Here is a 27,405-nt window from a genome sequence, read left to right as displayed (position 1 = left end):
GATGTCCTCTTGGGCTCCTTTGAAATTGAACAGGTTCTTAAAGGGAGGAAGTATGGTCCTTCCCTCCTCCTCTTTCTGCCTCCATCCCACTTGATGGCTGGATGCCATATAAGGCTATGAAACTGGAGATGGTGAAGTGGAAATCTAGATGTACTCTAAGTCACAGATGACCATGATGACATGACACTTATTTCTAGGTGACTGAAAAATAAACTTACATACACCAATATGAATTTGGGTTCTGTTACAAGAAGCCAATCCATATTTTGAATAATACAGAATTAGTACTGTGAGTAACAAAACCTAGGGCAAGCTGGGTGGGACCACTCAGACCACAGGCGATGAGGACACAGACTCACGGAGGCTGCAAAGCTGGAGCTCCACTCATTAGGTGGAGTAACACCCTGATGAAGATGGCCACTGGTCACAGTTCACACAGCCACAGCTCGGGGGGAAAAAGATAGAGAAATTCTGATGCTTGGCTTATGCTGACTGCTCCTTTGTGTTATTAGAAAATCCCAATGAAAGACAGGAACAGTCGAAGAAGAAAGGAAACTTTCTCTGTGCCTTGCAGTCTAAATTGATGAGCAGCCCTGTGGCTTGAGAAGATGCTTCTGCATAGAAACAGTTGAAATCCTGGCCACAAAGCAGAGGAAGTAATCTGATGGCCAGACCTACCATGCTGCTGGAAGAGTTGGGACAAAGAGCACTACCACCCCACCCCAAGCAGATCTGTTTCAGATGCCTCAACGTTGCTGCCATTAAAATTGAGAGAACATGGACAGGCTGAATCAGAAGCCTATGAAGGATTAGGGTCTTTGGAAAGGCAGCCGGGGGTACAGGCTCCAAGGACATGAGATGAATGTGGCATGCTCTAGTGTCATCTGCCTTTTTGCAAAGCTGCTCGCCTGTCTGAGCTGACCTGCCTTGAGAACTCGGCAGACTGTACTCAAAGCTAGAAGCCATTCTCACTAACTCTTGAAAGTCAAGGGCAAAACACAACAAAATTTCATTTAAAAAAAAGACTTCTACTGAATTCTGGCTAAACACAATTTTTAAATAGAAGTTAATTTAAAAGGCGCTTGGGGAAAAATATCTGCGACATGTCTTGGACCAAGCTCTGATCTTGGCTGCCCACCCAGAAGGCAATGATGGGTGTTTTGAGCAGAGTTTTCAGTCCACTTCTCCCTGTGCTTTGCTGGGTGACGTAAAGAACTTTCCAGAGCACTTAGAGGTAATCCTCCCATAGAAAGCTGCTCATTTCCTTACTGCTCAATCTACAAAGACCCTACCTTGGTCAAGAGATATGTTTTCATGTATTTTACTAAACCACAGAGAAAAGAAAAAGCAATTGAATTTTTACCATGAAAGTTAACACTGTGGTCATAGTTGAGATGTGATTAGCAGCAGGAAGGGGCAGGCCAGGTGAATCTGGGACCAGCAGTAGGGACAGATGTGACATCACTCACCAGTGATGGGCAGGGCAGGTCAGCTGCTATTAGGAAGGGACATGGGTGAGTTCAGGTGGGGAAACAAGAGTCAAGATTCAGAGATAAGGGGCCGATGAAAAAGACCACACCAATGAGGAAGGACACTTGGCAGCTCAGAATCAAGGCCGACAAGGCAGGAAAGGGGAAGGCAGAGGGGCACAGGCAGGTTCCAGCAGGTCGGACATAAGTTTCAGAGCCTGGACGATAAGGCTTAATATCTTTGAATACAGTGAGGTGGGGACATCTGAGTCCATGGACCAGGTGGGAAGTGGGCCAGAATCCAGGCTGAAAGAATCCGCGCCAGAGCCTACAGCCCCACTCAGAAACTGGGTAGCAGGGAAGGCTACTCAGCTTGATGTCAGATACTCATCTCATAAGGGAGGACTGTTCTGCACACCCTGGCCGCAGCACAAACAGGAGAGCTACCGAGGGCAGGCCCAAGACCACACAGGTGGGGTCATAAACCACGGTTTTCTTAATACACGTTAGCAAAGGCGAAGTCAATGGAGAAAAGGCCCATGGGCTTCTCACACTTGGCCCTTAATTCAAACATCAAACTCATCTTCTTTCTCCTCCACTGGAGTCTCCACCTCTGCAAAGGCATGACTATCTACTGGGGGTGGGTATTTCCAGGTGTTTTATCCCCTATGTCTACTTGGACCCCAAGCCCTACTGATTTTACTTATTAAGTGAAGTCAACCCCCCACTTGTTCTGACCTCATCCCATCATCCTATGATGAAAACACCACTGTCATTTCCCTCAGAACAGGACCATACTAGGATCTCATGGGGGTCATCTCACCCCACCCCCAGTGCAGGGAACCAGGACCAATGGTGTCCCAATTATACAGAATGAAGAAGACCAAACCGAGGCACAGAAAAGCTAACTGGCTTTCCAAAGCTCACCCAGCTGGTAAGCAATGGAGTCAGGGAGCTGAAATGTAGGACTGTAGCCCATCACAGAGGCTGAGTTCAGATCACACTCAGTGTCCGGCAGCAATGGAGGAAAGGAAACTGAGGAGGAAGTGAAGCTGGGCACATTCACAGCCACCACTGCTGAGAAGAGAATGCCACCTGCACACCAGGCCTTGCCTGCGGGCTTTGCTTTTACTTTATCTACTCCTCCAGGCAATCCTGCTATGCAGACGAGGAAACCGGCGCTCAAGGAAAAGCTGAGTCTGAATGCCATCTGTGTTTAGCCTACTTGGTAGAGAGCAGAGAACAGCGGCCCGTTGTTAGGGCCACTCCCTGAGCCTGGCGGGAAGGCAGGACCACAGTCTGCGGCTGGTCACCTCCCATCACTGCCCCGGCTTCCAACCCGGTTCACAGAGCTTCTCACATGCCTGGCTGAGGGACCACAGCTGGGTTCACAAGGTCAACAACGAGCAGTCCATGAGCAACAATAACTGACAGAAATATCTAGAATCACAGGTCTTGAATGCACATATTTAAAATCTCCTCACCTCACAGAGCCGCTTCGCCCTCACTATCTCCCCCGACTTTTCTTCACTCTCCCTCCTGCAGGGCCCACATCATGAGTGTGTTGGCCAGCATAACCACACATGGCCCAGGCTCAGGAGGAGGTCAGGGGCAGGGGCCTGCATCCCATGCAACTGGCCACAGAGCCAGGCCCTGTCCCCTTCCTTCAGGAAGTACCCCTTTCCCAAAGGTGCAGTATGAATTGGCAAACAAAACACACCAGGAAAAAGGTCCTCAAAAATTATAAATAAAATTGCATACAGTATGATTTTGCAATTCCACTTCGGAGTATACACCCAAAGAATTAAAAGCAGGGTCATGAAGAGAGATGCACGCACCCATGTTTATGGCAGCACCATTCACGATAGCTGAGTGGTGAAAAAAACCCCCAAGTGTCCACTGACTCATGCACAGAGGTACAAAATGTGGTCCATCTACTCAGTGGAATATTATTCAGCTTTGAAAAGGGAAGGGCATTTTATATCATATGAATGAACCTCAAGACAAAAGCAGACAGAAAAGGACAAATACTGTGCTATTCTGCTTCTATTCGTTTCCTAGAACAGCCAAATTCATAGACCCAGAACTAGTAGGTGCCAGGAGCCAAGGAGAGGCAGGAATTGGGAGTTAGGTTTCACTGGGACAGAGTTTCAGTTTGGGAACATGAAAAGAGTCCTGGAGATGGATGGTGCTGACAACTGCCCAGCAATGTGACTGTGCTCAGTGCCACTGAACTGTGCACTAAAGGTGATCAAGATGGTACATTTTATGTTACGAATATTTTATTAAAATTAAAAGTTAAAAATCACACAGAACACCAAAACAAAGTTGAGACAGACATCACAGAAGAAAGGGGAAAAAAGCTTTTTTGCTGCTTTGGGAACAAGGGGCCCTGCATTTTCATTTTACAGGGGGTCCTGCAAAGTCTGCAGGTAACCCTGCCCCAGTGTAATGCAAATCTAGTTCTTTCTCACCCTCAGTCACCTGCCTTAGGCCAGAGGTGACATACTCTGTCCAATGTAGGGGACAGGTGGCTTGAGAAGGGGACATGAGAACAGGAAAAGGGTTCCCTGAGGCCCTCCTCTCTGCTTTCCTTCGTCACTATGGTTCCTGCACTATGGGCTACATCAGCCCACAGGAGACCTTGCTAAAAAGACCAGTTTGGAGACCCAAGTTGTCATGGAGGAGCTAGAGGCTAAAGCCTGTGTTAACTGGTGCCCAAGGCATTTCCACACCTGTTCCTTGGCCTGGGTCCAGAAGGACAACAGGACCAACTCCCCACTTCCGCCACAACCTCCAAAGGCTGATGCACCACTTCATCTTGTCTTTTGAAAACCATCATTCTTAGATGTGCTGACATTTTCTAACAGGGATGTGGGCTCCTTTCCTTGAGGCCCAAGCAAAGCCCCTTCCTGTCTCCAGCCTCTCATGGAGCCCACTCTGACGTGTATCTGGCCCCTGAATAGCCACCGGTGATGTTAACTGGGGAATCCTGGTGTCCAGGATGAAAGCTGTCTGCCAGGATGCTGAGGGCTCTCTGGTGAATGGACTAAAAGGGGGCTTTGCGGGCCTCCCAGGGTCACCAGTGATTCCTGATGGCCACGCTGGGCTGGCAGACACGGTGTGACATGAGGCATGGTCCGAATGCAAAATTACAAAAGCCTGCCTGCTTGCGGGCTGATGTGCTCGTCTCTGGGCCTCACTGGCTTCTCCAATCACTTCCCCCTGCTTTGGACTGCAAGATTTCTGACTCTAGCCCTGGTTCTCCTCCGAGCCCCGCCACAAGCTGAGGGCCCCTGCCTTCCCACCTGCAGGCATGAGGTAATGCTCTGGCAGCTGGGTGGAGGCCATGCAGATGGCCCGGGCAGGCCCCCTACTCCACCCTCTGTCCCCGACAGACAGAATGAAAACCCGCCAACCTATCTGACAGAATCACACCGAGGAAGAAAGGAAATTCATCTCTTAAGAACAGGCGGGAGGCAGATGACTGAAGTCCCAAAGAATGCTGTGGTTGGACCTTTTTTTGGTTGTTTGTTTTCTGGCACAATCTGTCTCTGTGACTGGGCCGGGTGCCGTGCTGCCCGCGACAAAGGCCTCTTTCTTACGACACTTTAATAGCTCCAGCGCAGGGGACAGCCCTGATTCTCCCAGGCGTTCAGAAGAAGGAGGAACAGGGCTGCTTTCTGCAACTTGGCCTGAGTTGAACTGAGTGAGATTTAAGGAAAATAACAATTTTAAATCCCAAACTTTAACCTCCTATCAAAGGGGTAAGAAAAGCCAACTGCATCATGTAGAGGAGAATATAAATTAAAAGGTGACTATGACCTCAGGGTTTTGTGTCAGGTGTGGGAGGAAGTGGCGATAGTAAGAGGGAATGGCAGGCTCGGAAAGACCGAGATAGAGCACAGGGAGCTATGTATGACTTTCTTAGGCTGCTATAACAAAACACCACCTACTTGGCAGCTTCAGGTAGCAGAGATTTATCCCATGGTTCTGGAGTCTAGAAGTCCAAAGTCAAGGTGTCTGTGCTCCCTCTGAAGGCCCCAGGGAGGATCCTTCCTGCCTCTTTTGGTGGTATCTGGCAATCCTTGGCATTCTCTGGCTTGTAAATGCACCGTGCCAACCTCTGCCTCTGGTGTCACATGGCTGTGTTCCCTCTGGGTGTCTCTGAGGATCATATTCTCCTATATCTCTCTTTCTTCCTGACTTATAAGGCCACCCAGTTCTGTTGAGAACAAGCCACGATATATATAGATTGGTGGGGGCCAGGCTACAGGCTCCAAAGTCCTGAGGCTGGTATTGACTTGTCTCAAGAACAGAGAAGTATGCGGAAGGCTGCAGACTTCCTGGCTGTGTGGGAAAGCCGCAATCATGCTCCTGAGGCGAGATAGCATCTGTTAAGGGCAATACAAAATGCAGGCATCCATGGCGGAGGACCTTAAGTTGTTCCCTATTTACTACCCTAATCTTACTGCAGTTGCTGTTCCTGAAAAAGTATACTGCCCCCTCCCCTGTGCTTCCTGCTGGCTAATAAAAGTGAGTCCACCACAGAGATTGTTGAACCTGTCCACCAGAGGCAGGCTCCTCCCCGTCCCTTCTTTACCTTAAATATTTTCTCCGTCTCTTTCTTTTATTCCTCATCGTCCCTCCTACAGGTATCCAAGGGTCTGACCAGCCCCCAGCACAGTTTACTGGATTTAGGGCCTACTGTAATCCAATATAGGCCGATTTTAGCCAATTCTATCTGCAAAGACACCATGGCCAAATAAGGCCACATCAGTAGGTACTGAGGGTTAATACTTCAACATACCTTTTGAGGACACAATTCTACCACCAACTCCTATTCTGGAATTTATAGGGCAGGGGATCCTTGCCCTATAACTCTCTCCTCCTCAATGGGCCCACCTATCTGTCCACCTATTCCAGGAGGTGAGGCTGGGAGACACAGGTTCTGGACATAAATGCAACCCAGTCACCTCAGGGCACCTTTAGAGTTTCTTCTTCTTCTCCTTTCTGCCCTCAGCATCTCACTGCATGAAGGCAGTCAGCAGGGGTTATAGTTCTTGTTTTTTTGTGCAGCACTAGGGGTGTTCTACCAATGAGCTACACCCCCAGCCCTTTTTATTTTTTATTTTGAAATGAGATCTTCCTACGTTGTTCGGGCTTGCCTTAAACTTGCACTTTTCCCTCCTCAGCCTCCAAAGAAGTTGGGATTACCAGCATGTGCCACCATGCCTAGCTGGTTTATAGTTCTTAACACAACAACAAACTTCTGAAGCCATGCTGAGAACCATTTTTCACATACATTTGCATCCAGTAAGATTGACTAGAAAATTTCTGTTCCTCACTGGGGGTGGGGGCTTGCACATGCTTCCTTTCCCCAACATTTTAAAAACCCATCTGACAATTGAGCCAGATCTTCTAGAGCCAACATTCAGAGTATTCACAATGGGAGAGCAGACATTTTCTGCAATGGAGCTGATCTCATTTCCTCACCACTTTGGGGGACAGTTTTTAAGTCTTTTAGGGTCATGGGGTTATGTGACTTAGGAGACTGAGGAGTACAGTGGTTAGAGGTAGGAGGAGGAGCCACAGACAGGGTTCAAACCTGACCTCTGTCCTGCTCTCTGTGCCCCTTGGGGACATTGCACATCTATCGAATAGGGTAACAACTTCTCCCTCATAGGGGGCTTTAAGGGTTAGCCTATGCATGTGAGACAGTAAGCCCAGGCCCTTCATGTGGAAGGCACTCAGGAAATGACAGCTTTCATGCATGATTTTGGTGAATGGATGCAAATTAAATCCCGAATCTGCTACTTTCCAGAAGAATGACTTCTGAGAAGTTCTCTCAGCCTCCTGAGGCTTCATGGCCACATCACCACACAGATTAAACAATCATGCCAACAGCCCACATGTCCTGTGTCCCTAGTGTGTGCCACAGGGACACTGATGGCCCTACCCTGCCTTTCTTAGTTACACCAAGCAAAATGCTTTGAAATGCAGACCCCTCCCAAAGGAGTTCACCAGGCCTCAAGTTCTTTCAGGGGGCCCCAGAGCTACCTTTGGGGTTTTTCTTGGAAGATAATTGCTTTTTCCCCTGAGGTGCTTATACCACCTTCCTCTTGGGAGGATGGATAGGGCAGCAATGGGACCAAGGGCTTGAAAGGAAGCCTGGGCTTCTCCAGAGCCTTGGACAGCCACACGGGGAGTGCACTGCTGTTCTCAAAGGGCTCCTGGGCGTCCCTCACACTGGCTGCTCCCAGCTAACACAGGGAACGTTGTGCGGAGTTGGCTCTAGTGCCAAGATGCCCAGCTCTTGTTGCCAGGGACTTGGGTGGGGGTGGCTTGGGCAGTGGTGGAGGAGAAAGGGCCGCAGCAGAAAGGGTCCCTTGTGCTGCCGATGGGGGTGAAGCCATTGCTCAACAGACAGGGGGTGGCATGGTGGCCTCCTTGTTCTGAGAGGTGACTCGTAGAGTTAAATCATCATAGGGAATCGGAGGAGTAGCTCAGCTTGTCTTGTCCAGAGGGGCTGTCTGTTCTAAAGTCATCTGTAGGATTCTTGGCAGGACATCACACCCCAGCGCACAGCTGGGTCCTGGGCTTTGGGAGGACAGAAGGGAGGCCCAGCTCTGCTGCCAGTGAGGGTGCAGGATGGAGAAAAACACAGTGAAGGCCGAGGCCGGTGACAGGCAGTATAGGGCAAGGGCGAGGAGCATGCGAGACAGGACAGTGAAATCTGCCTGGGGATAGGGCTGGGAAAGAGAGGGTGGGATGCTGAGGGCTAGGATCAGGCCCAGGGCCTGGAAAACACGTGTAGAAGCAGCCGCATAGCAGAGAGGCTGCCATGCCGGAGCCCCGTACTGGGTCATGGAAGCCAGCCCACCCCAGCTCTCGTTCTGGGTGGAGAGGGGCAGGAGCTCTTGTCCTGGGACCCAGGCCGCACAGGAATAGCTGACCATCTCTCTGTGGTGCCTGAAATGGGTGGGCCAGGGAGCCATGATGAGATCTGTGTCACAGTCCTATTGTTTGCCACACACGCTCCTGGTGGCCGGGGGTTGTGACTCCTCCCCGGTAGACTCTTTGCTCCTTCTCCAAAGTGGTTTCCACAGACAGGGAAAGACACGGGGAAGCAAACCCAACAGAAACGTTGAAAAAGGACATCATCCTGATTTAGAGAAACTGCATTTTCAGCATAGATTAAAACACAGTAGCAGAATAAATTCCATTGTCCAGATCCCCTCTCTGCATTGTCCGAAAGAGTCCCAGTGGCACAACGGATATGAGAACAAACACAGTGTCAGGTGTTACTGCATCAGGTTTTCATATGGTTAAGTTTCACTGAATTGAAATAAGGGTAGGGAAAGTAAGTTCTTGCTTGGAAGGAAGAAAGAACTTTGGTTTATACTGAATCTGTGGACTAACTTTTGGCAATAAATACACTTTCTAAGAGAGGGTTATCTCATAAAACAACTGACAGTCCATGATAGTCTTTGCTGGCATTTTTCATTCAATGTACTTACTTGGCAAGATGTAAAAGGTTCCAGTCCTCCATTACTCTTCACATGTTTGAGGGGCATTTTAGTTTTCTCACAAAACCTAGTAGTCATAGATCCATGGTATAATCCATCTCTCTCATGTGATTTTCATGGAAACTGGGGCATATATAGCGAGAGCCAAGAACTAGATGAATTATCAGGTGCTCATTAGGTGGACTTGCACCTACTTAATAGATATTAGCGGGAAGACTAAGATGAACACCTCCCTTCAGGACCCTCCTGGAACTTTCTTTGTAGCACTCTGTGTGTGCGCGCGCATGCGTGTGTGTGACTGTGTGTATGTGTGTGTACATGTCAGAGAACTTCCCTGTCTTTCAGAGGAAAACCACCCTGTGGAGTGAGATGTGCCACCCTCCCTCATAGAGGCCAGAAGACACAAATGGCAGTAGCTGGGTTTACCAGCAAGGCCACCCAGGGACACGCCCCGTGGCTGCCCAAGACCTGGACTAACCGTGCTGGCAGGGGAAAGCAGAAGTGTGAAGAGTCACCAGTTCAGAAGACCCCATCATCAATTTGATCTTTCTTTCTGCTCTCTTGGGGGTGAGATACGTGCTAAAGACTTTTTGTTAAAGTAATGTCATTTATTACATCAGTCCTGGGAAGTGAAGGGAGTGAGCAAAAAAGTCTATGGGGCAGACAGATGAAGTCAGACAAGTATTAGACAGTTTCTCACAGACGATCTCAGGTAACTGGTAGTCAGGTCCTACATCCACATGTCCACCTGCCCACCCATTCAATGCAGAAATTTACACGCACCAGGTACCCCCAAGGGCACGTTTTGCAGGCAAATGCCACATTCCAGATTCTCCTCCATGTCATCTGGAGTGACCAGCCTCAGGGCATGGTGGGATTGCATTTGTCGGCACAGACCTGGGAATACAGAGGACAAAGTCCCCAAAAGGCAGCTCTTAAGCACTTCGAGCTCTGGTCAAAGAAAAACTGCATGTGCAGTTTGTGGGAAGATGCAGGGAGCTGAGAGAGGAACAGGACATACACGAGCAGCAAAACACTGTCATTCCACTTTGTAAAATGCTGCACTTGCTGGGAACTTGAAAAGCAACAGCATGAAATGCCATGGGAAGCAGGAAGGGGAAAAGACAGTGGCAGAGGGAGGTAAGAATTGCCCAGCTTTGGGCAAGGCCACTGCACATGGGTCCCAAGACAATTTACTTATCCCATGCACGTGCCAGCCTCCTGTCTCGTCTTGCTCCTTTAACTTGACCCCATGACACAGCAATGCATCCCACAGGCAGCTTCCCCAGCTCCCTCAAAGGCTCTGGGGTTCGGTATAATCTCAAAGTTATATCTCAGCTCTCTGAGGCCTCTCCCCGCCACAACAAAGTCTCTTTTCAAGGATGGGAGAGGATCATCCTGGGTTCAAGTGAAGGGATGAAGGGAGACACAGCAGAAATGCAGGAGCAGGGAGCCCCCCTCAGAGGAGAAGGTAGGCTGAAAGACCCTGGCAGTGCCTCACCCTCAGAAATGTCAGCTTAGCCATCTAGAGATGTGGCAGCCCCAAGTCAAGGCAGGGGAAAGGGCCCAGGACCTAGGAACCAGGCATGGGACCCCTTCACTCCTGACCACCAATGCCCTATTTTACATTTCCTTTTTCTGTGTACAGTCACATCAAAGCTGTACTTTTATTCTCTGGCACAATAAAGAAAGATGATAAATCTTTTCTGGGCTGAATCAGATCAGATGTGAAATATTAGGGTCAAAATAGCTGGAATTAAAGATGCTATTTTTAAAAATGTACAGGGAATGTTTATAAACCTATGTACACGTGGCATTCAGGTGTACACACACACACAGGGATGACGTCTATATCAGCAGAACACTGGCTCAGATAGCAACTCATCTCGATTGCCTTCTGAGGTCTTTTCCTCCTTTGTTACCTGACCTAACAAGCTATGAGGCAAGACTACCGTGCGGTGGCGCTGTCTGTCAGCCACCGCCTGCCTGCCAGCACTTTGAAATTCCACTGTAGGACAGAAAAGGAAAATGTGAGTGACAGACCTGCCCTTAGATTGCCCTAGAATTCCAGACGTGGTAGTTTGATGGCTTGGAGAGCAGGGCTTTGTTGATGGTTGAGGGCAGTGAGATGGAGATGTGAAGTCTTCCCCTGAGGTGCCCTACCTACCCTGGGCTTCGGTCTCTGCTTCTCAAGCTGGAAACCACATTCCAGGGAGACTTGCCTGGCAATGGCGAGACCCAATTCAGAGGGCAGGAGGACGTCAAGCCCAGCGGTGTGGTGGGTGGGAAGATCTCCCCGGGATGCTCCAGAAGTCTGAAGCCTGGGTCCTACACAGGCAGGTCTAGGAGCATCACAGGGGCTGCTGTATGGATGCTTGCAGGAGACGGTGATAGCGGCTTTTTGGTTAAAAGATGCTTGAGTGAAATATAATCTAAAAGTTGTACTTTGGCTTCCTGAGACTGCTCCCTTCCTCAACAAAGTCCCTTCTTTAACTCCTTACATAGTATTTGCAAATGTGTTTTCAAGAATCCACTGGAACAGAAGTGAGGGTACCCATGTAGATAGAGACACATCTGTAATGTGTCTGCACATACACACTTATCAACTGGCCAATGTTGATTAAGGCCAGGAAAATGTCTCTTGCCATTTTTGTTCCTAAATAAATGGTTGATCAGCTGACTAATGGCTGCTTTCTTAAATGATTAAGAATAGACTATATATATATATATATATATATATATATATATATATATATATATAGCAAGCCAGGGGAAAGAATTTATCTGATTTATGATCTCCACTCTTTGATCTGGGAGGCAGACATGTACTTTAAAGTTGGTTTTTATGGTTCCATGTATAACTTAATGAGCTCTATTAGCTCTAAACACAGGCTAATCAGCCAGGTATCCTTTACTAAGAGTCTGGGCATTGGGTAGCATCAGCTGGCTGAGACATGCCCAGCCCTACCTTGGGGATGTGCACAGTGGATCACCCACGGCACACTGTGATGTCTGCAGCCAGCCGCCTGCAGTGCTGTGCAGTTTGCTCCAGGATACCTGCTGCACTTGTCAGTCAAGGTGTGCTGTGTTCAAGGTGAAGCATAAACCACCTTGTTCTCTCTTCTGATTTGCGTTATGCCGGCCATTAAGTGAGAGCTGACAGCACTCTCTTCTCCACAGAACGCGTTCTTCGGAAGTAATGATACTTCAGAAAGGAAAACCGTTTAGGCTTTCGACTCCCCAAGGATATTCTGTCTGAAGAATTTCTTTGTGGTTGAAACCCAAAGAAATCAATGTGGGACCAGGCCAGGAAGGAAAAAAAAAGTGTTTCTCTTGGACCACAGGCTGCCCTTGGCTGGCTGAGAGCTCATAATTCAGGGAATGCCAACTGCTAAAGAAACAAGTTGGTCCAGGCCCATCTAAGGAAGAAGGGAAGTGGGCAGAGCGGAAGGAGCCAAGTGGGTGCCAAGAAGGGGAGGCAGTAACAGCATGTGGACACCAGGTGGCAGCAGCCACACACTGAGTCTAGGCTAGGAGCCTCCTGCTTAGAGCGAAATTTAAGTGGGAATTCACGGACTATTTCCTTTTTACTGTACTTTTCTATCATGGTAGTGATGAGGCCACAGGTGAGTGACCAGGACCTTCTACTTCAGGATGCATTCCGAACAGGACACAAGAATGAGGTCATGAAAAAGACAGTTGGTGTCCAGCGGTTTGTAGATGAATCCATGCTGAAGCTATGGACTGTGACCACTAAATTAGGTGTCCACAAGCTTTCTGCAAAGGGCCAGATAGTAAATATTGCCAGCTTTTTGTTTTTAAGATTTCTGTGAGAATTACTTAGCTAAGCCAATGTAGTAGCATACAAGGAGCCACAGACAATGTAAACGAACCCATGTTCTGTGTTCCAATAAAGCTTTATTTATAAAAGTGGATGATGGGCCAAATTTGGTCCACGGACTATATGTAGTTTGCTGATCCCAACCCTAAATGAGCTCAGATAGCTATGCAAGTCAAAAATATGGTAAATCGAAAATGTGTTCACCATGCCTACCTTACTGAACATCCTAGCTTGGCAACACAGTGCACTGTTGGGTATCAGCTGCTTCCCCCCTGTGCCACTGCCCAGTACTGTGAGAGAGGCCTGAGCAGCCTAGGAAAAGATCAAAATTCCAAATTGAAAGTAGAGTTTCTACTGAATGCTTCTGCACTATCATAAAGCCATAAAGTCATAAGTGGAAGCATCATAAATTGGGCCCGTCTGTCTACTCCAGGTAACTTCTGGATCTGGGGTAGCTCTTTCTCCAACCCTTATAAGTGCTCCTTTCTCCCCTCTCAGCCCTTTCCATAGTGCCACACAGCTAACCTATGTCTCCTTGGCATCTGAAGTTGAATTTTACCTTCCACGCAGCAACAAAACCAGCAGACACTGCTGCCTGTTGGTGTTCACATGGAAAAGCGCTTCCTCTGGCAGATCGACTCTACTCACAACACACTTGGTCTTCCTCATGGCAGCTGAAAGTCAGCTGTAAGACGCCAATAAACATTCTGTTCAGGTGCTGAATTCTTCACACTGGTCCATCCATCTACTCCTGCCTCCCCAAATCTTTCCATCTCAGCCAGATGAATGTCTCGGTCACCTCTTGGGGTTATGTCAGTGTCATGCACCAGAGTCCACCCAAGTTGCAGCCTCTTGCTGATTGTTCTTTAGCCTGCCTTGATCGATTCCTTCCGTCTTCCCACACATAAAACACCAGAGAATTCACATCTGTCCATCGGCCCTGAACACACCTTGGGCCCTATACTGGCGACTGCATGCAACAAACCCTGCCCGCTTCATCTCTGCTATCCCAGCTGACTGCCTCCATGAGGCTACACACAACTCATTCTATGGCACAGCCAGCGAAACACTTGCCCTTTGCCCACAAGTCTCATGGATCCTCTGGTCTGTATCCCCCCTCTTAGGGCTGAGACTGTGCTGATCTTATGCTAAGTACAGTTTTAACTGCCCACTGACAAATTACTTCGGCTCTCTCTTCTGGTATGGATTTTCAATTATATCACACGAGGTCAGACCATGTGGTCTGAATGATATCGATCTTGGGGTGTTTATCTCCTCTGTGGCACAGCACTAAGCAGTTTTGGGAAATGTACACGTGCACTTGAAAAGAATGTATTTTCTTATTTTTTAAATTTTTATGTCGTTAGTCCATGTTTGCAGTACATAATGATTGCACTCCTCATGGCGATTGGTCCATGTACATAACACATTTTAATTCATTTTTCATCCCCTTCCTCTCCCCTCCTTCTGTCTCTCAATCCCCTTCTCATTTGAGAAAGATCCAGCTCTCTACTTTTATTATCTATCTTTTATTTTGCACTTTATTTATATGTTGGGATTTTCATATAAAAGAAACCATGCACGGCTTAAGCTTGTGTGTTTGATTCACGAAAGCATTTTCTAATTGCTGGGCAGGGGCTCTCCAGAGATCTACTCTAGACCTTCTGTTCACCCTTTATCAGTTTTATCAATAAGCACTGGAGAGGTCCATTACACTCCCCTTTACGAGGGTGGTTTTGTCTTTCTCCTCATGGTTCTAACCATCTTCCTTTAGACTGTGTGAGCTCACATGGCCAGGGCATATGCCGACACAGGAGCAACATGCCATCCTGGACTGTCTCTTCTCTTTTATTAAGTATGGACCTTTAGTCTTCCTATTGTTTCCCGCCTTAAAGTCCACTCTGTCTGCTACTAAAATTGTAACACCTGCTTTCTTTTGTTAGCATTTGCCTTATGTCTTCTTTCTTTCTATACCTTTGTTTTCAACTATCCCATGTCATGTTTTAAGCGTGCCATACATAAAATTTTAAAATCAAAACCTATGAAATCAAAATCGTATGCAAAGAAGAGTGCAATCATCTGACAACTGAATTATTCCACACTGTCTTTGCATCTCTCTTCCCAGTGTTTCCCATTCATTTACTCACTCACTCACTCATTCATTCATTCTCTCTCCATCCCATTCCCCCATTAGTGCAATTATCCTTTTAGGTTCACTACTGTATTTACTAATATCTTCTTTTTCCTTCACCCCAATGATTCCATAGCAAGGGTGTACATGAGTAGCATAACTTGCCCTTTGTATTTTCTTTCTGTGAATAGTTTAACGTGGTGTAAAACAAGGTCAAGGACAGCCCAAGGGCCACCACCTGTTTTGGTGAATACACTTACCTTGGGGCCCAGCCAGACTCATTGATTTTTGGACGGTCTGTGGCTACTATGGCATTTCCACAACAGCTTTAAGTATGACAGAGATCATATTTTCCTCTTGCTACGTGGGACCATAGGCGAAAGCAGCCCGCTTCTGCCCTTGAATGGCAGTGACGTCCCCATGCACTGGGAAGACAGCAGTGGAAGTCTCATGTAGGTCTGCCATCTCCAGGAAGGAGCACAGTCTTCCTCTGCTGTTATTTCAGGTTTTCCCAGTTGCCAGTGCTCAGAAGGAAAGCATAGTTATGTGATGATCTGATTGTGTGTATTATCTTGATCGTGAACCATTTCAATCTAAATATGTCTTTTCCATCTTTGAAAGATTCTTCCCTGTAATGCTTTAATATTGTCCTCATTTTTCTTATTCTCTCCCTTGGTGATTCTTATTACTTAAAATTAAATTTCTCATTCTATTTTCTGTGTCTCTTAACTTATCATTCATACTTTCCATCTCTTTCTCTCTCTGTGCTGCTCTCTCTGGGTGATTTCCTCAGATCAATCATCCACTTCATTAATTCTACTTTCATTTATATCTTTACAGTTAACTATTCCATTGAATTTTCATTTAATGTGTGCATTTTTCATTTTTAAAAAGTCTATGTGGTTCTTTTTTCTCAAATCTGCCTTTTCTTAGTTATAATTTATAATTTCTATCCCTTATTAAATAGTAAAGAGCATTCAAATTTTTGCAGCTTCATCTAGCTTTTTTAAAAAATAAATCTTTATTTCAGATGAGCTTTAGGTACATGGAAAAGTTTCAAGATCGTACAGATAGTTCTTGTATAACCTGCACCCAGTTCCCTTAAGTATCTTACATGTGGTGGAGCATTGGTCACAACCAAGGAAATGATACTGGTACATTGCTATTAACTACACTCCACAATGTATTCGGATTTCACTGGGTCTTCCCGAGGTCCCTTTTCTGTGGCAAGATGTTATGCAAGAGAGCACTTTCAATCTAGTCTCTTTAGCCCTCTCTGGACTGTGACTTTCTCCTATTCCTTGGTATTGATGATGAATTTTCAGGAAGCTAATCATATATTTCGTTCCTCAGTTTGGCTTTGTCTGATATCTTTCTTATACAGTCTTATTATATCACTCGTCATGTAATTTGCTATCTTTCCTAGCTGGTTGTTTGTTTCCTTATGTGGTTTGTCCCTACTTGATTTTTTATTTTAGTATAAGCTTATCCATACCTAAAAGCCCCTTTCTTTGCTCTCCCTAGTGTGCCTGATCAGTGGGTTTGTCAGAGGGGTTTTATGTTGGGTTTGGCAAAAGCCTAGAAAATTTCTATTACCCTAGGTCATTTATTATGTTAATTTCTTTATGTGGGGTTTCTGGGACAAGATAGAGGACATGACTTCGTACTCTTAAAAGATTTGTGTGGTGCAGGTCTAGAGTTTTGATATCTTACAGATGACTTACTCTACCCTATACCCCATCTCTTCATCCAAGATCCTGGAGAGAGGGCAAATTCCACATGCATCTTCTTGGACCAGCTTTACAGACCTGTTCATAGCTAGGTGGTGCCCCAAACTCCCTGTCTTCATGCCAGGAGTGTTTTAGTTCCCTGACATCATGATCAGAGCCATGTCTCCATCCCCTTGAAGCTGTATTTGCCAATCTGTCTTTAGTTTCCTCCCCTTATCACAAGCATCAGGATTTCTTTCTTCTTATTCCCTGGCTGTGTGCTAAAAGCCATTTTTGTTTTGGGGTTTGTTTACAGTGGGCCATCAAGGTCAGCTGACTTTACCATGCTACTGAAAGTACTAGTGACAAATTTTAAGTTTCTTGGAAGAGTTATGTCATACAAATCTTGTTTTCTGCAGTGACTAGCACCATGGGTAGGGGGCACATAGTGACACTCACTAAAGAATGGAATGAATGAATGGATGGATGGATGGATGGATGGATGAATGAATGAAGATCAAGAGAGCTCAGAAGAAGGCTAAGCATCTGCAGCCTGGTGAGCCCCTAACCAAAGCTCTGAATGAGCTCAGGAGATTCCGAGCAGGCAGGTAGCAGGTGCAAGGTCCCCTTGCTTAGTGCTCTAAGTCCCAGTCAGTGGCCCTGCCTCATGTTCCCCTATTCAACCTCAGGGACACCAGGATTTCACCAGCAGCTCACCCATCGGGGCTGCTCCCTTACTTTCGTCATCTTACAGTTTAGCCACTTTCTCCATCTCTTCCACAAAGAGTGGGCAAAGAGCAAGTGGGAGCAGAAGAGTTGCAGATGGTGACCTAAGGCCAGCCCCTGCCTCGGCAAATGCAGCCCAACTCCTGCTGCCTCCTGAGGGGCTTCAGTCTCTGGACCTCACACATGGGCACTGGCTCTACAGCCCCAAGGTGATGAGATGACCTCGCCATATAAGCAGGTAACTCGCTGGCACTGACCATCTCTTGGTTGAGTGCTCCTCAGCTCTGCCTGTCCAGTGCATCAAGTCCTCTCCCTCCTCACCTCAGTGGGGACTTCTCACTCCCCACTACCCTCTGCTCGCTCTGCTTTCATGAAAATGGGCTGAGGCTTGAGCTAAAGGAGGAGACAGCTAACAAGCTTTGCCTGGAGGCTGCTCTGTACATGTCACCCAAGAGTAAGAAAGACCACAGTATTTGGAAGGGAAGAAGGGAAGCTCCAAACTTGATAGGGGCTTCTGACTTGATGGGGGAATCAGGCTGAAGGCTAGAGGCTGTGGACAGAGGGTCCTGATTCCCCCACTCTCTGTCTGTAGCCTTCACTGCCGGGACCCCACCCCCAAATTCTCTGTGCATACAGTGTCTTAATGGCATCCAAGCGCCAACTCTGCCCTAGTTTATCATGGGATGGAAGAGCAGGACATGGGGGCCTCAGAAGCCCCCAGTGATGCTTGTGTAGCAGAGGGTCTCAAGTGACTGAAAATATCAAGGCCAGAAGCCCAACCCCACCCCAGCTGGAGGCTCCCAGCGGGGCTTAGAGAACACAGAACCTGTCTGTTCAAGGGAAGGGAGAGGGGAAGGAGCTGGGCTGGAAACGTTTCTGCTCCACTTCCTTCAGAAATATTTATAAAGATTAGCAGAAAGTGCAGGTGACAGAATCAAGGGATATCCAAGTTGCCATTGAGACGCCGCAGCGGACGTGGTGCCACCAGACAGAGCCTGGCCTGTGTGACGCCAGGGGCACAGCTGTCACTTTCGGGCATAGATCTGGTGCAGCGCGCACACTTTCCTGTGCTCTGGGAAGATCTGGCCTTTGATGCTTATAAGGTCAGCCACTCCGGGCTCCTCACCGCCTTGGCTGCAGCCTGCCACTGAAGTTGCTTGTGGTCTAATGATGTCAAGATCAAAATGGCTCTGCCAAGGGGCAGAGAGCCAAGCTGCCCCTCCCCAGGCCCATGCCGACAGAGCAGTCTGTGGGGTGTTAGGAGCCATTTTTAGCCCTTGGTTTTGGTGACATTTCTTGCATTCTAAAGGCCCTTCCTTCCTCATCTGCCATCTCCTTTCGTTTTCACACTAGACTTCGTTTTCACAGTGGCGCTCAAAATGAGGACTGAGGAAAAGGCTAGGTAGCCTGAGAGACAGGAGTAGGAGCTGAAAACAGGAAACATTGGATCTAGAACATGGCAGCCCCCCATGGATGTTTGGGGCTTCATGGAACCGACCTGTCTCTGTGAATCAGGGATCAGCAATGGCTACATTTAACCTGCAGGGGGTGCCACCTCCAGCAGAGAAATGCAAGGAGTGATGTAAACACAGTCTTTGTGGGGTGTAAAGAGGCCTCATGCAAATTCGGCACCCAGGGAAGGATGGAAAGGGGGTTAGGTGACAAGTGAGTTCCCGACAATCATGGCCAACAGACACAGGACACTACCCCAGGATGTGATTCCATTTCTTTTTGGGCAGTGAGAAAGCAGGATTTGGGATTGCTCCAGTCTGAAGGTGGTGGAACGAGCTAGATGTTCCTGAGCCATCTGACTTGAATGGTGTTTTTAAGTAATTGTGAACTCAGGGGACTTCCAACAGTACTGGAGCTCTCTGGAGTCTCTGGAGTCCTTGCCATTTCCAACAGAAATGGACCCAGTTGTCTCCGTGCATTCTTGTTTCCCTATAGTGCCCTGAAGGCAGATGAGTTTGTGGGCCTTTGAAGGGTCTGTCCTGCTGGCCCTCAGCTTGGGTGGCACAGGAGTCAGGGTTTTGTGGGCCTGAGTGGACAACATCCAGCTCACCTTCATGATGTCTAAAGGATATCATACGATCCCAAGGCTCTAACCTTGTGGAGGCCTTATTCAGCTCAAGGGAAGCAGATGATAGGAAAAACTTCAAAGGCCTGATGAGTGTCTGGAAGGTGAGGTTTCAAAGAAGCATTAGCTTGGTCAGCCAGCAAAGTGGTGACAAGGAGCCCTGAAGGAGGGGCAGGTTCCACAAGGACAGCAGGTAGAGACTGTCAGCCCAACTCCAGAAATGCTGCATGTGAGGACCTTGTGAAACACCAGTGCTCAGGCGTGTGGGAGGAGCCAGTCCCACAGGAGGGAGTTCAGGAGCACAGCCTAGGCTGGAGGTGGACATGAGTGTTACCAGCAGACAGATGGACAGGACAGTAAGCCACGGGAACAGAGAAGCTTGTCCAGGGAATGAGAAGAAAGGGTTCTGTTAGGAACACATCCCCAGGGACATCAGCATTGGAGAATGGATTATAGCCTGAGAAACACACAAAAGAGCCCTCCGGGAGCAAGTCTAAGAATGGGGGACCAGGAGTACCTAGAGACAAGAGAGAGAAAGGAAGGGTTTCCTGAGAGAGAGAGAGGGAAAGAGAGGGCCTTTAAGAACATCAAATGCTGCCTCCATTACACTTTTGCCTCTAGTCTGCACACATGGAACCTGCTCAGACTGCAGCGTGCGATTATGTCTGTATTTTGTTTTCCAAACAGTTACCTATTGGATGGCGCCTTTGACAAAGTCAGTACAAACTTGCTTCTTTGACTGCCTCCCTGCACTCATGCCCTCCCCGGCCCCACAGGGCTGGAGGAGCTTAGCAATCACCTGCAGACAGCTGGCCCGGGTGACAAGCACATCCGGAGTACCCACAGGTGCAGAGCCCCACCAGGGTGCCAGACGCGGGCTTACCTGGCACTCTCGAAGGTGGCTGACATTGTCTTTTCTACAGCCCCAAAGCCGACTCCAACAGCAAGACCCTCTGAAACAGACACAGAAAAGCAGTTGGGGTGAGGAGCAATTCCCCAATTAGGAACATCGCCATCACCATCTTGTGCCTAAAATAGCTTTAGGCTGCTAAAATCAGAAAGTCAATTCAACCATAAACCAAAATTCAAGGCCCAAAATACAGCCTGGGAAAGGAATCTGTTGCTGCATTGTCTTGTGTGACCTGCACGTTAAGAATGATTTTTTAAATGTTTTTAAAACACTGTTAAAAAAAACACCAAAGAAAGAATAATATTTTGTGATATGGGAAAATGATCTGACATTCAGATTTTAGTTTCTGTAAATAAAGATTTATTGGCACACAGCCATGCTCGTTAGTGGATGGATTGTTTACAGCCGATGTCATCCTGCATCCGCCAAACTGAGTAGTTGTGGCAGAGACTATATGTCCTGAAAACCTAAAATATTTACTATCTGTTCCTTCACGGTGAATTTGATGACTCTCAACCTAAACACACAGAGCTTTGCTCATTATCTCATAATAAAAAGTCCAAGTCTGACCTGGCAACCCTACTATGTCACTGAAGACACAGGCTGCTTCTGGTTTTTCGCTCCACCATCCTCACCAATTGGGTTCTCTTAATTGCAAAGTGATAGTAGCTCTCTAAGCACCTCACCTAGGTCCTAGCAAGAGAAGAGTGGAAAGGCAGAAGCTTTTCTTTATGGAGCCCCTGTTTCCTAACTTGGAAAGGGAAGCCCTTACTGGAAGACTTCCCCCCCATGCAGGGCTAGTGCCCACCATGGATGACACCAGCCCTGGGCTCAGAATACTCAGCCTTCCTGGCAGATCTGATCCAGGCTTGACCCCTCCCTGGCACAGGGGAAGGCCCCTCCGTGATCACCCTTCCCGACCAAGGCTTCTTCTCAAAGAGCTGGAAGGGTGGCAGGATCGCCATCTTCATTGAAGAACACCACCGCTGTCCAAGGTACCATCCTCAGGCGGGGGAGACTTAGGATCCACCCAGAGATGGCGCTGCAGCAGCATAGCTTGAAGCTCGAAGATGAACAAGAGAATCTTGTCCTGTCTGGCAGTACTCAGGGACTTGCCAGGTTTGCCAGAACCATGCCTGTGGTCAGGTGTGGAAGGGGGATCTTGCTCTGAGAGTGTTTGGTGGGGGCTGTAGGCTACAGCAGAAAATAAAACCGGCCCGGTGCCCAGGGACAAAAGGAGCAGAAGCACAGCCTCATGGTGCTTCCAGACATCCAAGGGGGCATTCATGGCTCTCTCCAACCCAACAACAACCAGGCCTTGTCAGAATCAGCACCAAGGGTTTTGGTGCCAGAGTGGAACTTTTTGATGAAGGGAGGAGATGGTGAAATCTGCTGGGTGAGTGGGACTTGTCTTTTTCAAGATGCATGGTCTCTGGCTCATCTCTTTCTTTGCATCCTGTTCAGTTCAAGTGCCCCAAGGACACAGACTGTCCGGCTGAGTCCTGGAGGTGCATGGAAATGAAAAGCTTGCTTAAACTTGTCCTGTGCTAAGGCGAAGGGGCTCGCCTGCTACCCAGTCTGGTTCACAAGAGGCCACCATGGGGTTGGAGGCCAAAGACCCTGCACAGCCATAAAAGGTTCCCTTGTGCTTGATCTCCTGTGGGGCCTTGTGGGGTACTTGTGGTCAGCAAAAGCTGATGGGTGAGAATTTGGGATTCTGATTCCCCACCGAATATCTTCCCATATTCCTTTTAATAACCAACCTCAGAATATAGAGTTCTAAGACTTTATAGAACGAAAGGCGATCCCGAGACCAGCTGGTGGGACTCTTGGGCCATCCCCAGCTTCAGAAGCCATATGCTTGGGGGAGAGAGTTCTTTCTGACACCACAGGACCATATTGGGGTGCCTGAGAGCATGGTGCGCAGGCCAGCAGACCACACAAAGGTCCCCAAACACTCCCTCCAAAAAGCTCAAGGGAAAGGGGGACCAGCAAGTCCACACTGCCAGAGCAATCAGACTTTTCAAAATAGAGGTTTTAAAATTTTGTTCCTTTTCATTTATCTTTAAGGTACCTGACATCAGATCTTAATAAAGGCCATCCATCTGCGGAGTCTTTACTGGGCAAATCTTTCTCCCAGGTAGACTCTGGGTTCCAAGTTAGACCTTGTTTCGAGATGCTCATCTCTCCAGAGTTCTTCCCCTTGAGAAGTAAGTGTTGGTGGTGGCCTTCTGTATGCCAGGCCCTGGGCGACTTGCTTTATACAGGAACTGCAGGTGGGAACTGTCCCTCCAGGCACTGGCACAGAGATGAAAGGTGATGGGCAGCTGGCCTGAGGGCACTGGTGGCTCTGGATTCTGAGGTCCAGGATCTGTGTTCTCCATAGTTTCTGCCCTTTCCCTGTTCTTCCAGAAATTCCCTCCAAGGCTGGACAGTACGGTGAGGGGAGGGCATAATTCCAGGGAGAGGTTTGGATACATGCTCCATTTTCTAAGATTTGTTGACTTATCTGACAGGCTTCTAAAGCAGTAGACAAGAGTGAGGTCTGGGGATCCTTTGGGAATGTGCCTGGTGTTAATAACAGCTGAATTGCAGGACAAGCTGAGGTAAGGATGTTAGAGGGTTTCAGGCTTCAGGCAACTTTTCCACCAGGAGGAGGTGGCTTCTTTTTAAAAATTTAATTTAATTTAATTTTAGTTTAGTTTATTATTTTGTGTGTGTGTGTGTGTGTGTGTGTGTGTGATCCTGAGAATTGAACCCAGGGCCTTTGCAATGCACAACATCCCTAGCTCTTTTTCTATGTTTTTGTTTTTATTTTTTGTTTTTGGTACCGGGGATCAAACTCAGGACCTTCCGTTCGCCAGGCAGGTGCAGCACCACCGAGCTACATCCTCGGCCCTCTGTGTTTTTACTTTGAGAAAGGGTTTTGCTAAGTCACTAAGCTGCTCAGGCTGGGCTCCGACTTGTGACCCTCCTGCCTCAGCCTCCCAGAGGGCTGGCATTACAGGCTTTTGCCACCACACCTGGTGGGACAGCCTCTTTGTGTGCAAAGCTGCCCACCTCCAAGGTCACAAGAACACAAGGACAGGAGATGTCTGAGCCGCCATCCCCTGGCTTTCAACCTTCAATGGTCCGGGGATGTTTACAAACCTGCTGTTGTCAGCCTAGTTTTGCACAAACACAGGGGAGAGCACACTGGACAATGAGTCTCCAGCAAAGAGTTTCCCCAGGGACCCCTGGACCATCCCAAGAGATGTCAAAAGCTGGGGAAGGACTTGGGGCTTTTCCTGACACCAGACCTACAGATCTCTCCCTTTGAAGAAAAAAATGTGCTCTTTTAAACGATAAACAACAGCTGGCTGGCTCTTTTGTTAAAGTTTTCCTCTAATGAGTCATTTTAATGTAAATGATAGTGCAGCCCACAGCAATAGGACCTATGTTAATTAGCTAAATAAACCCTGTGAGTTGTTCAGCATGCAGCCTGAGCACTCTGACAAACCCAGGACCAAGCTTGGGGTGGGAAAAGGGACCTGCTCAGACTGATCCAGCTGTGGGGTGGCAGAAACCGGGCTTGGACCTCAGTCTCTTTGCTGCCCCCTCCTCCCAAGCACCCTTTGATGACAAGGTTGCTGACCTGAGCTTGTGGCTTTTCCTTGGGAGTGTCAGGGCCCCGTGCGTAGCAAGCGCTAGCATCTGAATTCCTCTGCCCTGCAGAGGTGGGGCAAAGCCAGTGTCTCCTCCCTCCAGCCTCCTGTACCTAAGCCAGGCCAGCGACAGGGGACCAGCCTATTGGTGTGCAGAGGGACAGGTCCTTCCTGACTGTAGTCCTGCAGCCTGGGGGAGGGACCCCACTACCCACTGCCTCAATAGCCCTGGCTGACCTTGGAAACGGACCCACACTGAGCCAGAGGGAGAGGAAGAAGAGGTAGCAGGGGAAGAGAAGGTGCTCCATACCATGCCAGAAAGCAGCAGTGATACGTGGGAGCTAAACAAATGAGAGGCTAAGATAAATTACACACATGGAAGAACATAAATTAGAGTATTGAGGCAGACACTGAGATCAACAGATGGTGGAAGGGACCCACCCGCTGGAAGAGGAACCGAGTTAAAATGCCGGCTGGAGCTTGTTCCCCCTGGTGTTCCACCGTGAGTACAAATTAGGGAGGTAATTAAGACAGGAAACCAATTGACAGGCACACTGTCAGTAAGCTCTTGCCCCTTTTCACAGCTACTGCCATTAGCTCAGGTGCAAAGAGAGGGAAAAGAAACTGCCGGCCCCAGGTTGGCAAGTCCGGCTGGTGCTGGGGACCTGGAGGACACACTGAATGCTAAGCACTGACACAGATGCAGCCCTTCCCACATTGTCCTGAGGCTGGAAAGGGAGGGGTTGCCTGCCTCCCCTGTCTCCCAGTCCTTCCTGCATCTCCATCTCGCCTCGGGCTCCATCAGGGACAAAAACAAGGAGCAGGAGAACATTTTGTTGAGACAGATCTGGGTCTGTTATTTCAGAGTCTTGCAAAGATGAAGGGAGGATGACAGGATGACATTGCTTTGCTTCCAGGGTGGCTGCAGAAAGTGAAACACACCTGACATGAACAAAGCAGAACTTCTCACGACTGCCACTTGGTTGCAGGAGATCCTGGTCACTGTGGGGCGATGAGCAGCAGCCTCGGCCTTTACCACTACATGACAGCTATCCCAGTTTCAACCATTAAAGGTGTCTCCAGAAACTGTCAAGTGTTTGCTGGGGGTGTACAGGGGAGGCCAGAACTCACTGGGGTTCAGAACCGCCGGCCTAGAACAAGGTGACATTCCACCCTTGTAATCTCTTTCTCACAATAAGCAACACTTGTGACAAAAATTTAAAGTATTCTAGAACAGTCAGGGTTCAAATGGGTGGGAAGAAAGTAAAGGATCGCAAATCAGTGTTTTCTCTCTTTTTTTTTTTTGCTTAAATTCTTTTATTGGTACATTTTAGGTATTCAATACGTTTACATTTATCACTGGGTGCTTGTACCTGTACATGATGTATCTTGGTTCTTATTTTTTTCCCCATTCCCTGTGCTCCCTTCACCCCTCCACCCCTCCCTATTTATAAAGACTTTGTTTCCATTTTTTCCTTTCCCTTCTTTCCTTTCCCCTTCCGCCCCTCTTCCCCTACCCCTTTGGACCTTTTCTTCCTATTTCAAAGTATCAATTATTCATTTTAATCCTTATTTACACTTTCAGTTTCTAATACTAGAGAAACTATTCGGTATTTACACGTGTATCCTATTTATTTCATTTAAGAGTATCGCCTCAATATGCATCCATTTAGCTATAAATGTCTCTAGTTTCTCATTCTTTATGGCTAAGTAGTACTCCATTTTATAAAAAAAAAAACCCCACATTTTCTTTATCCAGTTTCCAGTTGATGGTCACTTGGGCTGTTTCCAAGCTTTAGCTATTACAAACTGTGCTGCTATAAACATGGGTGTACATATATTGCTGTGGTATGATTCTTTTAATTCTTTTGGGAAGATACCCAGCAGGGGAATAGCTGGGTCAAATGGGACCTCTAGCCCTAGTTCTTTGAGGTATCTCCATACTGATTTCCACAGTGGTTGCACCAGTCTGCACTCCCACCAGCAATGGAGAAGGGTTCCTTTCTCCCCACACCCCCGCCAGCATTTGTTATTGGTCGATTTTTTGATAACAGCCATTCTTTCTGGGGTGAGGTGGAATCTCAGTGTTGTTTTCATCTGCATCTCTCAAATGACCAGTGATGTTGAACATTTTTTCATATGCTTATTTGCTGCTTTTACTTCTTTGTCTGATAAATGTCTGTTCATTTCAGATGCCCATTTTTGAATTGAGTCTGAAATTTGGGAGGTCTGATTTTTTTCAGTTCTTTATATATTCTAGATATTAGTCCTTTGTCTGAAGTATAGTTACTAAAAATTTTTTCCCACATTGTAGGTTGTCTCTTAGCTCTGTTGCTGGTTTCCCTTGCAGTGTAGAAGCTTTTTAATAAGATGAGATCCCAGTTGTTGATTCTTTGTGCTAGTTCCCATGCTACTGAGGTTTTGTTCATAAAGTCTTTTCCTATGCCAATGTCTTCAAGAGTTCTGCCTAACTTCTTTTCCAGCAATTTTACTGTTTCTGTCTTAATATTTAGATCTTTAATCCACTTGGATCTTAGTTTAGTGCATGGTGATAGGTATGGGTCTAGTTTTAATCTTTAGCAGGTTGAAATCCAGTTTTTCCAACATCATTTATTAAATAGGCTATCTTTCCTCCATTGAGGTTGGTTGGCTCCTTTGTCAAACACGAGGTGGCTGAGTATGTCTGGAGTTGCTTCTGCATCTTCTAATCTATTCCACTAATCTGCAGGTCTGTTCTTTTGCCAGTACCATGCGGTTTTATCACAGTAGTTTTGTAGTATAGTTTCAAGTTGGGGATTGTGATACCCCCTGCCATGTCTCTGTTGCCTAGAATTACTTTTGCTATTCTAAGTCTCTTCTGGTTCCAAATGAATCTTTGCATTGTTTTCTCTAGTTCTGTGAAATATATCATTGGAATTTCAATAGTGTTTTCTCTTTTGATAGAGGGATAGTCAACTTGTAGTAAGGGCATGGGGTGAAATTTGCAGGCCTTTCTCACCAGTCTCCCAGACATCAACATCTATGTGGTTTCAGCTTTGGGTAATGTCTTAGTCACTTTGGGCTGCTGTAATGAAACATTGTAGACTGGGGAGCTTTACAAATAACAGGAATTTATTTCTCACAGTCCTGGAGATCACATGTGAAGTCCCAGATCAAAACCCTGGTAGATCTGGTTACTGATGAGGGACATTTCCTGATTTACAGGTGATGCCTCCCCCTGCTCCTTGCTGTGTCCTTGCTTGGTGGAAAGGATGACAGGATTTCCCTTGAGCCTCTTTAGTAAGGGCACTAATCTCACTCATGAAGGATCCATTCTGAAGACCTAATCACTTCCCCAAAGCCTCACCTCCAAACACCATCGCACTGGAG

At 47.5% G+C, this 27,405-nt stretch overlaps 1 protein-coding gene across 20 annotated transcripts in view; it reads right to left on the bottom strand.

Moving 5' to 3' along the window:
* The window catches only part of Slc39a11 (solute carrier family 39 member 11), a 486,128-nt gene that overhangs the window by 47,578 nt on the left and 411,145 nt on the right, over positions 1-27,405 (bottom strand). For all 20 annotated transcript variants that reach the window (XM_087208172.1, XM_087208169.1, XM_087208167.1 and 17 more), the window contains one exon: positions 20,366-20,435. In XM_087208172.1, coding sequence (XP_087064298.1) covers positions 20,366-20,435 — 70 coding nt within the window. The remainder of the gene's footprint in view (positions 1-20,365; positions 20,436-27,405) is intronic.

Source organism: Heterocephalus glaber, unplaced genomic scaffold (genome assembly GCF_053883595.1).
Source record: "Heterocephalus glaber isolate CG9 unplaced genomic scaffold, H.glaber_assembly_v1.0 deba00000937, whole genome shotgun sequence".
Lineage (NCBI taxonomy): Eukaryota > Metazoa > Chordata > Mammalia > Rodentia > Bathyergidae > Heterocephalus > Heterocephalus glaber.
The sequence above is the reverse complement of the archived record's forward strand: the minus strand, read 5'-3'. Positions and strand labels throughout refer to the sequence as shown.